Below are 15,377 nucleotides of genomic sequence, written 5' to 3' on the forward strand. Positions count from 1 at the left end.
CTGTGTCCCCGTCGTCAATTATATATCCCCCGGCGTCCCCGTTGTAGTTGTATCCCTGTTTCCCGGTCTTCATTTGTGTCCCGGTATCCCAGTCTGTAATTTATCTTTGACTGTCCCGGTCGTCATTTATATTCCTTCTGTCCCGGTGTCCTGGTCGTCATTTGTGTCCCGTGTCCCTGTCTGTAATTTCTCTTTGAGTGTCCCGGTTGTCATTTATATTCCCTGTGTCCCGGTCGTCATCTGTGTCCCGGTGTCCCGGTCTGTAGTGTCATCTTATAATGACGTCATTTACAAAGCCTTATATACTTATAATGACGTCACATGCAAACCCACAAACAAACAAACATGTATATATACAACTTATTTTTATATATATAGATATAGTTTCTTTTTAGTTTTTTTTTCTTTTTTAGTTTTTCTTTTTTTTAGTTTCTTCTTTTTATTGATTTGTTTTCTTTTTTATTTTTTTTTTTTTTTAGTTTTTTTTTTTTTAGTTTTTCTTTTTTTTTCTTTTTTTTTCTTTTTTAGTTTTTCTTTTTTTAGTATTAGTGTTTTTCTTTTTAGTTTTTTTCCTTTTTTATTTTTTCTTTTTTTAGTTTTTTTTTCTTTTTAGGTTTTTCTGGGTTTTTTTAAGACGTCATATGCAATCCCTAAAACATACAAAAAAACAAACATGCTTTAATTTTTTATCTTTTTTAGTTTTTTTTCTATTTTTTAATTTTGTAGCTTTTTTAGTTCTTTTTAGCTTTTTTTCTTTCTTTACCTTTTTTTATTTTTTGTTTTTTTTTTTAGTTTTTTCATTTTAGGTTTTTATTTGTTTTAGTTTTTTCTTTTTTTTTAGTTTTTTAGTTTTTTTAGCTAAACCGCAAGCCTGGTTTTGCTTTTAGGTAACATATATTTTTCAATTTGTCAATTTTCATTCTAACATTGACACTTGGAAAAATCTTTACGTGCCAAGCATGCTAAAGCTCAACAATTTATAATAAACCTCAAAATTTTGGGTATCTGTTTTAAGGTTTCCGAATTACTTTAATCTATTGTCAAAATATATTGAGATAGTTGTGCAATTCCCAGTTTTTATATATATAGATGATATGTTTTCTCTTCTTTTTTTATTTTTTCTTTTTTAGTTTTTTCTTTTTTTAGTTTTTTAGCTTTTTTTAGTTTTTTTTAGCTGTTTTTCTTTTTAGTTTTTTACCTTTTTTCTTTTTTCAGTTTTCTTTTTTTTCTTTATTTTTCAGATGTCATATTTAAACCCTCAACACAAAAATACATACAACTTATTTTTATATATATAGAAGATAGTGTAATAGACATACAACTTATATATAGAAGATAGTGTAACAGACATACAACTTATTTTTATATATATAGATGAGCAAGCTTTCGATTCTGTTGATAGAAGAGCGTTAACAAAGGTCTTATCGTTATATGGTATACCAGAAAAATACATTAAAGTGATTTGTGCTATGTACGAGAATAATACTGCTGCGGTTAAGGTAGGAAATGAGGTTGGCAACTGGTTTTGTATTAAATCAGGAGTTAAGCAGGGTTGTGTTCTATCCCCCTTTATATGGATCACTTTGATGGACTTCGTCTTAAGGAGCACAGGAAAGGCAATTGGAGACCATGGAATCAAATGGGGAGGAAGAACGCTCCTGTACTTATATTATGCTGATGATTTAAGCATATTAGATAAAAGTGTGAGCAGAATGAATGAATTTTCGGAGGATTTGCGAGTTCAGGGTGCTAAAATAGGCTTGAAAATTAATGTTAAGAAGACTAAGTCACTAAGGCTAGGAATAAGTGAAGATGAACAGGTGACGTTAGATAACGAAAAGATTGATCAGGTTGGGAGCTTCAGTTACCTTGGTTGTATTATTAGTACAGATGGTGGGAGCAGTGAAGATGTTAAAAGTAGAATAGCTAAGGCTCAGGGTGTTTTTTCACAGTTAAAAAAAGTTTGGAAGAATAGAAAGATAAGTCTACAAACCAAGATTAGAATATTGGAAGCTACAGTGATGACAGTGGTCAAATATGGCTCTGAAACATGGGCACTCGGAAAAGCAGATGAAAATTTACTAGATGTTTTCCAGAAAAATTGCCTACGGATTGTTCTGGGTACCCGGCTGACTGACCGTATTTAAAACAGTAGGTTGTACGAAAAGTGTGGTTCAATCCCGCTTTCTAGGGCTATAATGAAAGAAAGGTTGAGATGGCTAGGCCACGTTCTACGGATGAAGGATGACAGATTACCGAAGATTGTCCTTTTTGGCCAACCGTCTGGGGCTACACAGACAGCAGGTCGTCCTTGTCTGGGTTGGGAGGATGTCATAAATAAAGATTTAAAGGAATAGGGAACTTCCTGGGAGGGTGTAAAGAGGGAGGCTTTAAATAGATTAGGTTGGAGGAGGAGCGTGCATAGCTGTGTTGGCCTCAGGCGGCTATGTGCTGCAGTGAGTTATTAGTAGTAGTAGTAGTAGCAGTAGTATTGTATCTATTATTATTAAAATACTGTTTTTAACGGTTTCGGTTATGATAGAGCTGACCCGCTCCTTAGTTACAGCTATTTACTTGAACCACAAACTGTGGGATAGATTGTTAATATTTAAAAGCTTATCTTGCTTTGATCTGTAAGAAAAAAGAGTCCGATTCGCTGTTTGTTTAAAAGCGATATTATATAGCAATTTAAATATGGTATGCAAATGCTGCTAGAAAAGTATACCTCCCCTTAGTTTCTATTTTTTTTCAGGGCCAAATCATGGAGTTTTGTGTTTTGTGAGGTTGCTTCCTCCTCAATACCTTGCTCTTTAGGCAAAAGTGGGTATTTTTGTCCCAGGTTCTTAAAAATGACTCCTGAACCCTAAGGGCCGTCTAATTAGAATAAGAAACTCATTTTAAACTGCTAAAAAAAAACTTTAACGTGAGGACTAAGGTATTGAGGAGATTAGAAAAATCATTTACATGCGGAATGATTTCTGTTCGTTTTGAGTTTTAATATTACTCCTTAATTTCAGTTGAAAAACCTTGTTTTTTATTTAATTAATTTGAAAAACTTCTACAAAACAAGTTTTTTTTTAAAAAAGTAAAGAGCTCCATTAAGCCAAGAATGAGCAAAAAAAAGTTAAATAATCTTCCAAGCGTGAAACTACCGTAAATATCTGTCAATAAATAAATGAAACTTAAAACGAACAGAAATTACAATAAATAGCCGAGTCAAACTCAAAACGAGCAACAATTAACAACATGAGTAGGGCTGATAACCCCCATGCCTTCTCGAGACCAGAACACAGTTTGCGCTTCCCGAAAATAAGCAACAAACTAACAAACAAATGACTCTGGTTTGTCGGTTTAATTGACATATACCGACACTTATTCCTTAAAATTTTGATATTTTTATTCTTGAACGTAAGAAAAGTGATTCAAATGTGTTTTGTTTTCATTAAAGCACAAAATGTGTTCTGGTCTTGAAATGGTATGGGGTTTATCAGCCCTACTCTTGTTAATTTTTCCTCGTTTGGAGTTTGATTTGGCTATTTATTTTAATTTCTGTTTGTTTTGAATAGCAATTTTGGTTGTTTTACGCTTGGAAGATTATTTGACTTTATTTTTGCTCATTCCTGGCTTAATGCAGCTCTTTACTTTTGTATGAAAAAGTTGTTTTGTGGAAAAAGTTCTTCTTAAGTTAACTTCTGTTCATTTTTTATTTAAGTAGCCTTTTCATGAAAAAAAACAATAAAAAGGGCACTAGCCCTTTCAACTTCCGTTCGAATGAGCCCTTTTCAAAGTTTCTATTCCATATATATATATATATATATATATATATATATATATATATATATATATATATATATATATATATATATATATATACTAGCTGTTGGGGTGGCGCTTCGCGCCACCCCAACACCTAGTTGGTGGGGGCGCTTCGCGCCCCCCCCAAGCCCCCCCGCGCGCGTAAGTCGTTACGCGCCATAATAGTTACGCGCCATTGTAGTTGTGTCCCTATGTCCCACCTGTGAATATAGATATATATATATATATATGGTTTTAACTACGTAAAACTTGCGAATATACAACATTCTTTGCTGTCCCATTGTCTTTGCATATAAATAGATTGTCAGGTTTACCGACTCTTGAACATGCAACATATAATGGTCCATGGGAAAACAATCTGTATTCAGATCTATACCTCATGATTCTAATGATTGCCCTTGAGCTTTGTTGATGGTGATTGCTAATCGACCATTCCCTGTCCCGGTGTCCCGGTCGTCATTTACATCCCCCTGTTTCCCCCGGTGTCCCCGTTGTAGTTGTGTCCCTGTGTCCCAGTCGTCATTTATATTCCCTGTGTCCCGGGTCCCGGTCATCATTTGTATCCCGGTGTCCCGGTCTGTATATACATTCGTTTTTTAGTTTTGTTTTTCTCCTTTATTTTTTTCCTTTTTTTTTCTTTTTTAGCTTATTTAGATTTTTAGATTTTTTAGTTTTTTTTATTAGTTTTTAGTTTTTATTTCTTTTTAGTTTTTTTGTCCCGGTCGTCATTTATATCCCCGTGTTTCCCCCGGTGTCCCCGTTGTAGTTGTGTCCCTGTGTCCCGGTCGTTATTTATATTCCCTGTGTCCCGGTCGTCATTTGTATCCCGGTGTACCGGTCTGTATATACATTCGTTTTTTAGTTCTGTTTTTCTCCTTTATTTTTTTCCTTTTTTTTCTTTTTTAGTTTATTTAGATTTTTAGATTTTTTAGTTTTTTTATTAGTTTTTAGTTTTTTTTTTCTTTTTAGTTTTTTTGTAGTTTTTACCTTCTTTTTAGTTTTGTTAATTTTTTTTTTTACTTGTGTCCTGGTCGTCATTTATACTCCCTGTGTCCCGGTGCTTTGTTGATTGCTAATCGAACATTCCTTTTGTCCTGGTCGCTTTCTCTTTGAGTGTCGTCATTTATTTTTTTCTTTTTTAGTTCTTTTAGTTTTTACCTTTTTTAGTTTTTTTTTAGTTTTTAGTTTTTTTAGTTTTTTACCTTTTTTTAGTTTTTTTAGTTTTTTTAGTTTTTTAGCTTTTTTATTTTTTTTATTAGTTTTTAGTTTTTTTGTAGTTTTTGCCTTTTTTTTAGTTTTTTTAGTTTTTTAGCTTTTTTATTAGTTTTTAGTTTTTTTTGTAGTTTTTGCCTTTTTTTAGTTTTTTTAGTTTTTTAGCTTTTTTATTTTTTTTATTAGTTGTTAGTTTTTTTTGTAGTTTTTGCCTTTTTTTAGTTTTTTCAGTTTTGACGTCACCTGATCCAGTTTTTTCAGGTGACGTCACCTGATCCACGATCCACAGATCCACAGACAACTTATTTTTATATATATAGATAGTTTTTTTTTTTTTTACTTATGTCCTGGTCGTCATTTATACTCCCTGTGTCCCGGTGCTTTGTTGATTGCTAATCGAACATTCCTTTTGTCCTGGTCGCTTTCTCTTTGAGTGTCGTCATTTATTAGTTTTTTCCTTTTTTTTTTAGTTTTTTATTGGTTTTTACCTTTATTTTAGCTTATTTTTCAGTTTTTTCCTTTTTTTTAGTTTTTTTTTATTTTTTATTTTTTTTAGTTTTTTACCTTTTTTTAGTTTTTTTAGTTTTTTTAGTTTTTTAGCTTTTTTACTTTTTTTATTAGTTTTTAGTTTTTTTTTGTAGTTTTTGCCTTTTTTTAGTTTTTTCAGTTTTTTTTTAGTTTTTTATTGGTTTTTACCTTTATAGTTTTTTTAGTTTTTTAGCTTTTTTATTTTTTTTATTAGTTTTTAGTTTTTTTTGTAGTTTTTGCCTTTTTTTTAGTTTTTTCAGTTTTGACGTCACCTAATCCAGTTTTTTCAGGTGACGTCACCTGACACATCCATCCACACATCCATCCACACATCCACAGACAGACAACTTATTTTTATATATATAGATATATATATATATATATATATATATATATATATATATATATAATATAATATAAAATAATATAATAGATAAGTAATATATTGTGCCCACATCGCTCTTTACTTAGGCAGCCGCAATCGCGCTGTCTTTAATACCAGAAAGAGCTGAAGGCTATGTGAGCATGGGTTCATTTGGAGCAGGGAAACTCAGAAAAATACAAAAGTACAAAATGCATTTCATGTAAAGTATTCAAAAACGTGATATAAACATGACATATTTGTTTCCTGTATTTCAACTGCTCTTATGCACATGAGACGAATTACGCAAATCACAAATTACTGAACAGAAAAAAATGCTAAGACGGCGGTGGGGAGCAATAAAAAGGTAAAAAAAAACCTTGTATAAAAAGTAAAGCAAAATCTAATAAATGCATAGGCCTACTGAAAAAGTGTATTTCTCGTTCAAAAAAACTTTTAAACAAATTCCTAGTGATGGCAATGTACTTGCAATTCGGGGCAATTTCAAAAATATAATCCAAACGAAGAATATTAGATTTTTATCCTTCGCCGGTTTCCATGTACACATAAAAACTATTTACGGTTTGACCCTAATAAACTTGATTGACCTCTCCTAGAAGTGTTAAAACGTCCTTTCTGTGGGTACATTGAAAGAGTAATCTATTTGATTGTTTCCAGGGGTGGAGCAAAATCTTTGGGGGTCCAATATGACAAGGGCACCAGTGAGCAAAATCTTGGGGGGGGGGCAGTGTGACAAAGGTGCCAATAATTGACCAAATTGACAAATTTATTCTAAAACAGAGTGAAAAAAGAAAAAAAGGGAAAGAGGGCATCAGAGAAGATCTTGGGGGAGGGGGAAAGAGTCCCCTGGCCCCCTGGATCCACCGGTGGTTGTTTCTTTGGTCGATAGTTCCACAGATTAAAATAAAGTAATTTATTTAAATAAAATACGAAAAACAAATCTTAACAATTGCAAGAAATCCAGTGAATTACTAGAAGGTTGTTGGTTGAAATTGCATGCAATTCTTCATTGGTAGAAACTAAGCAGATTTCTTGTAAATCGCAAATATCAGTCTGACAGCTTTCCACGGATCCCAAAATCAACAGAAAGCGAATTTGGCGTCCTAAGCAGCTTTGGGAAATCGATATATAATCACGTTGTCTTACAATTCAGGGCAATGTCCAGAAGTATCATCCAAACCACAAATATTAAATTTATCCTTCACTGGTTTTTAACCAGTTATAAGATCAAAGTGTTTTTGCGTTATCTTGGCCCTAACTCGTGGATTACCTACCCGATGGCACATATTACAGTTTCACTTTTCATATTAGTTTAGTTAGGTGTTGGTTACTGATGTACCAGGGAAGAACAGTTAGGCAATGGCAAGCTAAATTTTAATATACAATTTGGTTATGTTTTCATTCTAATAATCAGGCGCAAGGTATCCGGTCAATTTTTGGTTATGTTCTAGCTGATAGGGTTTATCTTAGAAAATAACCGAGCTAAGAGGTTGAAATTTTCAAGGACGGGTCCAGAGCCTAAATTACGCCTCAAGAAGGTATTTTGAAGTAACTAACCCCTCCCCCTTAAAAGTTCGCTTAACATTAATGAATTTTAATATTCTATCCGGTGTAAATATTGAACTTTCATAAACAGATTTATAATACAAATGAGGCTAAAAGAAAGTGTTTTTTAGCCTCATAGCTTATCTAGATGATGCTGTATACGATTTTATTAACTCCTAAAATTTGTATTAAATTTGATAGGAATCCTAAAATGCCTTGAAATTCTACCCAAGTTATTGAAATGATCTTACCATAAGTTAGAGTCAAAGAAAGTACATCAAAATCAATAAAAAAGATATGTTTTTTCTAAGTTTAAAATGGATGCTACATACAACTTTCTAAGCCTTAGAAAATAAGGAAGGAGCAGAGATAGGAGCTTGAAAGATAGGATTCTCCCTGAGAATAATTTAGGCTCTGAAGTCATTCTGATATCTTCATAACTACTTTTCATTATATCATAAGGCGCCTCGTCTAGCATTTTAACCTATTTTTTTAGGCGAAAATAATAGCACTGTGTTCTCTTACCTTTTTTTAAAAAACTTTTCATATCCATACACTCGTGGATCCGGGGGCCAGCGGGTGTCCCCCATGGTATTTTTTGCGCACTCTCCTTGGCTTTTCGCACATTTTATAGAATAAATTAGTCAATATGGTCAATTATTAGCACCGTCATCACAGTGCCCCCTCCCAATATTTTTCTCATTGGCACCCTTGTCACATTTCCCCCCAAGATTTGGCTCTGGATCTGCCCTTGTCTCCAAACTAATTTATTTAGTATCTTTACTATATTTAGTATCTATATATAGTATCTATGCTATACATTTTCAACCTTTATGCAAATCCTACTTCTGCTTCAACCAGGGCCGGAAACATAATTAATGTTTGGGGAGGGTCACCGATGAAAATTTAGATCCCCGTCGGAATTTTTTTCCTGACTGATCCCACAATTATTGCATGTTTTAACCTTCAGAAGGGGGGACAATTACCCCTAAATGTATTCTTTAGGTCTTCCCCCGGCTTCTAATATTCCCTAACTTTTCGAGATTTGCTTAATTTCCCTGAAAAATTGCTTTCTTTAAAACTTTCTCAAATATTAACATTGTAAATCAAACAGTTCACTCAGAATTTTGATGCTCATATATACATCAAAAGAATCAAATTCTTATGCTAATTTTTAATATATAAGTTTGATCGAATTTATTCTTTACCATCAAAAGTTGCGAGCCCGAGAAAATTTGACTTATTTTGAAAAATAGGGGGAAACACCCTCTAAAATTCATAGAATATTAACAAAAATCACACCATCGCATTCAAGGTATCAGAGAACCCAACTGTAGAAGTTTCAAGCTCCTATTTACAAAAATATGGAATTTAGTATTTTTTGCCAGAAGACCGATCACGGGTGCGTGTTTATTTGTTTTTGTTTTTTCTTTTCCCAAGGGAGATCGTATCGACCCAGTGGTCCTAGAATGTCGCGAGAGAGCTCATTCCAGCGGAGATTAAAAATTCTAGTGTTCTTTTTAAGTGACAAAAAATTGGAGGGCACCTAGGCCCCCTCCCACACTCATTTTTTCCCAAAATCAACGGATCAAAATTTTGAGATAACCATTTTCTTCAGCAGAGTCGAAAAACCTAATAACTATGTCTTTGGGGACGACTTACTCCCTCACAGTCCCGGGGACAAGTACCGCAAGATATTTTTCTTTTTTAAAAAGTATAGGTGATAGAAAGAGTTAAAAACGAACAGAAATTATTCTGTATGTAAAAGGGGTTGTCCCCTCGTCAACGCCCCGCCCTCTACGCTAAAGTTTGACTATTTTTCACAACTCTACTTTTTTTCAAAATTAAAAAACTTTAGCGTAAAGAGCTAGGCGTTAAGGAGTAATAAACGTACCTACCTTACGAATTAACTTACGTAACGAACTTCTATATTTGTGTATTTTTATTACGTATATGAGGGTTTCGCCCTCTCGTCAATACCTCGTTCTTTACACTAAAGCTTGAATTTTGTCCCAAATCTGTAAGAATGACCCCTGAATCACAAAGGTCGTAGAATAAATAATTTAAATTACTGAAAATATTTTAGCGTAAAGAGCATGGTATTATGGAGGAGACGAACCCCCTTGTATACGCAATATTTTATGTTCGTTATAAGTTTCAATGCTACTCATTACATCCAGTTGAAAAAAACTTTTTTTTTAAATAATGCTAGAAAATCCTAGCTATAATGAAATAATTTTTAAATAATGCTAGAAAATAATGCTTCATAGAAATTTTCTTCCCTCATGAAAAATTCCTCAATGGAAAGATGCTTCCATTTAACCCCCTCCCCTACCCCAACGTGGAAAAGTCCCCCTGAAAACGTCTGTACACTTCATAATAACCATTACTGTATGTAAACAATGGTCAGAGTTTGCTAAGATTTGGACAGTGCATTATGCACTATAATAAGTGCACTACTACTACCACTACTAATAGTACTACTACTACTACTACTACTACTTCTACTACTACTACAACTACTACTACTACTACTAGTACTACTACTACTACTACTACTACTACTACTACTACTACTACTACTACTACTACTACTACTACTACTACTACTACTACTACTACTACTACTACTACTACTACTACTACTACTACTACTACTACTACTACTACTACTACTACTACTACTACTACTACTACTACTACTACTACTACTACTACTACTACTACTACTACTACTACTACTACTACTACTACTACTACTACTACTACTACTACTACTACTACTACTACTACTACTACTACTACTACTACTACTACTACTACTACTACTACTACTACTACTACTACCTACTACTACCTATTACTACCTACTACTACCTATGGCTACCTACTACTACTTACTGCTACCTACTATTACCTACCAAAACCTACGACTACCTACTACTACTACTACTCTCTAGAACTATCTAACGCTACCTACTACTACCTACTACTACTTACTACTACCTACTGCTACCTACTACTACCTATTAATACCTTAATACCTACTACAACCTACTACTACCTTCTACTTCCTACTACTACTACCTACTACTTTTTACTCCTTCCTAGCCTACTACTATTACCTACTACTAAATACTATTACCTACTACTACCTACTAAAACCTACCACTACCTACTACTACCTATTACTACCTACTGCTACCTACTGCTACCTACTAATACCTACTGGTGTCTACTATAACCTTCTACTTCCTACTACTACTACCTACTACTCCTTACTTCTTCCTACTACTACTACCTACTATTACCTACTACTACCTGTTACCTACTAAAACCTACCACTGCCTACTGCTACCTATTACTACCTACTGCTACTTAATAATATCTACTACTACCTACTGCTACTCACTACTAAATGCTACTATCTACTACTACCTAGGTAGTAGTATATAGCAGTAGGTAATAGTAAGTAGCAGTAGATAGTAGTAGATAATAGTAAGCAGTAGTAGGTAGTAGCTGTAGGTATTTATAGGTAGTAGTAGGTAGTAGTAGGTAGCAGTAGGTAGTAACAGGTAGTGGTAGGCAGCAGTAGGTAGTAGTAGGTTGTAGTAGGTAGAAGTAGGTAGTAGTAGTAGGTAGGTAGTAGTAGGTAGTAAAAAGTAGTAGGTAGTAGTAAGTAGTAGGTAGTAGAAGGTATCAGTAGGTACTAGTAGGTAGTAGTTAGTAGTAGGCAGTTTTAGGTTGTAGTAGATAGTAGAAGGTAGTAGTAGGTAGTAGTAGCAGTAGTAGTAGTGGCAGTAGTAGTAGGTAGTAGTAGCAGTAGTAGTAGTGGCAGTAGTAGTTGTAGTAGTAGTAGTAGTAGCAGTAGTTGTAGTAGCAGTAGTAGTTGTAGTAGCAATAGCAGTAGTAGTAGTAGTTGTTGTAGTAGTAGTAGTAATAGTACTAGTAGTAGTAGTAGTAGTACTAGTGGTAGTAGTAGTAGTAGTAGTAGTAGTAGTAGTAGTAGTAGTAGTAGTAGTAGTAGTAGTAGTAGTGGTATTACTAGGAGTAGTAGAAGTAATAATAGTTGTAGTAGTAGCAGTAATAGTAGAGCACTTACTACAGTGCACAACGAACTATTTGGAAAGAGAAATCTTAGCTATAATTCCTAAAATCAGCGTTACCCTCCCCAAGTTAATTTTAATGAACTCTTTATCGAGAATTGACTACATTTTATTAGTTTCAAACCGTTTTCCTCACTTAAAGCAAGTATATTTTTTTTTTATTTTAGCCTAAATATTCTAAGAGGAAACATCGATCAAACAGTTTGTGGTAACGAACTGTAGTAAGGAGCGACCCGGTTATTATGAATAATGGTTATTATGAAGTGCACAGACGTTTTCTACCTACTACCTACTACTTCTACTACTATCTACTGCTACTTACTACTACCTTCTACTACTACTACTACTACTACTACTACTACTACTACTACTACTACTACTACTACTACTACTACTACTACTACTACTACTACTACTACTACTACTACTACTACTACTACTACTACTAATACTACTACTACTACTACTACTACTACTACTACTACTACTACTACTACCTACTACCTACTACTACCTACAACTACCTACTACTACCTACTGCTACCTACTACTAAATACTTCTACCTGCTACTACCTATTACTACCTACTAATACATACTACTACCTACTACTGCCTACTACTACCTGCTACTACTAGTTACTACTACCTACTATTACCTACTGCTACTTACTACCTACTGCTACCTACTACTAGCTACTACTACCTACTACTACCTACTAGTACCTACTACTACCTACTACTTCCTACTACTGCCTACTAATGCCTACTACTACCTACTACTACGTACTATTACCTACTACTACCTATTATCCATTACTACCTACTACTACCTATTACTACCTATTACTACCTACTACTACTTACTGCTATCTACTACTACCTACTATACATACTACTGCCTATTACTACTTACTACTACCTACTACTACCTACTACATACTAATACCTACTAATACCTAATACCACCTACTACTATTACTATCTATTACTGCCTACTATTACCTACTACTACTTACTACTACCTAGTAATTCCTACTACTACGTACTACTACCTAGCTACCTACTACCTACTAGTATCTACTACTACTACACACTGGTAGTACTACTACTACTGCTACTGGTAGGTAGTAATACTACTACCTACTGCTGCATGCTGCAACTTATTACTACCTACTTCTACCTACTACTACCTACAACTACCTACTTCTACCTACTACTACCTACTGCAACCTACTACTACCTACTACTAACTTCTATGCCTATTACTACCTACTACTGCCTATTACTACCTACTACTACCTACTACTGCCTTCTACTATCTACTACTACTTATCACTACCTAGTACTACCTAATACTATCCACTACTACCTAGTACTACCTACTACTACTTACTACTACCTTCTACTGCCTACTACTACCTACTTCTACTGCTACTACCTTCTATTACCTACTACTACTACTGCTACTCCTACTATAAAAGAAAAAAAGGTAAAGGGTGCGGCACTAGACCCTTAAGGTCCAAACCGGCGGTGCTGATCTCTGTTTCAAGGCCCTTCAGCCAGGAGGTACAATGCTACTGCTATTACTATTACTACTACTACTGCTACTACTACTGCTACTACTACTACTACTACTACTACTACTACTACTACTACTACTACTACTACTACTGTTACTGCTACTACTACTGCTACTGCTGCTGCTACTACTAATACAACTTCTCTGACTCCTACTCCCACTTATGCTGCTACTGAGGATAGGGGTTTTACGGTGAAACCTTCAGGGAATGTTTAGAGGGAGTTTCAAATAGATCGAAACTTACTATGTTGATACAGGCTGTCAAATAGGCAATAGGTAGTAGTAGGTAGTAGTAAGTAGTAGTAGGCAGTAGGCAGTAGTACGTAGTAGTAAGTAGTGGTAGTAGGTAGTAGTAGGTAGGAGTAGGTAGTAGTAAGTAGTAGTAAGTAGTAGTAAGTAGTAGTAGTAGGTAGTAGTAGGTAGTAGTAGTAGGTAGTAGTAGGTAATAGTAGGTAGTAGTAGGAAGTAGTAGGTAGTAGTAGGTTGTAGCAGGTAGTAGTGGGTAGTAGTAGGTATTAGTTGTAAGTAGTAGTAGGCATGAGTAGGTAGTATTAGGTACTAGTAGGTACTAATAGGTAGTAGTAGGCAGTAGTAGGTAGTAGTATGTGGTAGTAGTTAGTAGTAGATAGTAGGTAGTAGTAGGTAGTAGTTTGTAGTAGTAGTAGGTAGTAGTAAGTAGTAGTAGTAGGTAGTAGTAAGTAATAGTAGGTAGTAGTAGGAAGTAGTAGGTAGTAGTAGGTAGTAGTAGGTAGTAGTAGGTAGTAGCAGGTAGTCGCAGGTAGTAGTAGGTTGTAGTAGTAGGAAGTAGTAGGTATTAGTAGGTAATAGTAGGTAGTAGTTGTAAGTAGTAGTAGGTGTTAGTAGGTAGTATTAGGTACTAATAGGCAGTAGTAGGTAGTAGTAAGCACTAGTAGGCAGTAGTAGGTAGTAGTAGGTAGTGGTTGGTAGTAATAGGTAGTAGTAGGTAGTGGTAGACAGTAGTTGGTAGTAGTAGGTAGCAGTAGGTAGTAGTAGGCAGCAGTAAGTAGTAGTAGGCAGCAGTAGGAAGTAGTAGGTAGTATTAGGTAATAGCAAGTAGTAGTAGGTAGTAGTAGGTAATAGTAGGTATTAGTAGGTAGTAGTAGGTAGTAATAGGTAGTAGTAGCTAGTAGTAGGCAGTCATAGGTAGTATTAAATAGTAGTAAGTAGTAGTAAGTAGTGGTCGGTAGTAGTGAGTAGTGGTAGGTAGTAGTAGGTGATATACCAGCAATATCTTATGAAATGCTTTGAGTAGTAAGTTGAAGTTTTCAAGGTATATTGAAGGGGATGCTGGTATAACCGAAATCACTATTTGCATGCAACTGCTACTACTGCTACTTCTGTTACGACTACTATTACTACTGATGCTAATACCATTAACGTATAACTTGCAGGGAATGTTTCGGGGGATGTTGAACTAAATTAAGACAGGCCATGTGCATGCAGGTTACCATAAGACCGTATCAGCAATTTCGAAGGAATGCCTGTTTATTAAGTCAAGACTTACAGGGCATGTTGAGGGGGATACTGAAGTAAAAAAAAAACACTTAGTGCATACTGCTACTACTACTGCTGCTGATGTTTCTGCCACTACTACTGTTGCAACAACTACTACTACCGAGGCTAAGGTGATTAAAGGAATGCTTAGGGGCGGAGGGGTTGAACTGAATCAAAACCCATTTTGTGCATGCACAGGGAGGTTTACTATGAGAAGTTTGCCCCCTTATTGTAATTGAAATCTCGATGTTCTAAAATCTAGATAGGCTTCTCTGACGAACTTTATTTTCAGAAATTTATAGAAGTTTACTTCAGTTTATATCTCTGAGTCTTAAATTTGTTTCAACCATATCGTCCTTGACCAAATTAAGCAAATACGGTGCATAATATCTTAATTAGCTTTTTGTTTTGTTTTTTTGTTCTGTTTCACGAAATGATTTGACTTAATTTTTTTTTTTCGTTCAGTTATCGAGAAGCTATTCGACATGGTCAATCAACGAGCCGGTTGTGTCAAACTTCAATTTATATGAAAAGATGCTTACCAAGAAAAGGTTATCACAATCTGAAACATCTTTTATTCGTTGCCTCTGTTCCTGTCTGTATGCCGATAGCAATCATAATCGCCATTGGTGAGTTAAGTGTTCACGCTTAAAGCTGGGGCCTTTTTTTTAGGATTTTTAAGTTAAAGAGAAA

The 15,377-nt window shown here is 34.7% G+C and overlaps 1 protein-coding gene across 8 annotated transcripts in view; it reads left to right on the plus strand.

The window, feature by feature from the left end:
* LOC136026129 (uncharacterized) overlaps window positions 1-15,377 on the plus strand; it is a 105,912-nt gene that overhangs the window by 48,077 nt on the left and 42,458 nt on the right. For 5 of the 8 annotated variants that reach the window (XM_065702421.1, XM_065702425.1, XM_065702424.1 and 2 more), the window contains exon 2: window positions 15,150-15,313. In XM_065702421.1, coding sequence (XP_065558493.1) covers window positions 15,211-15,313 — 103 coding nt within the window. In that variant the 5' untranslated portion in view covers window positions 15,150-15,210. Of the gene's footprint in view, window positions 1-7,157; window positions 7,360-15,149; window positions 15,314-15,377 lie in introns of those variants that run through there. The other 3 variants (XM_065702426.1, XM_065702418.1, XM_065702423.1) reach the window with 3 other exon arrangements.

Source organism: Artemia franciscana, chromosome 4, assembly GCF_032884065.1.
Source record: "Artemia franciscana chromosome 4, ASM3288406v1, whole genome shotgun sequence".
Lineage (NCBI taxonomy): Eukaryota > Metazoa > Arthropoda > Branchiopoda > Anostraca > Artemiidae > Artemia > Artemia franciscana.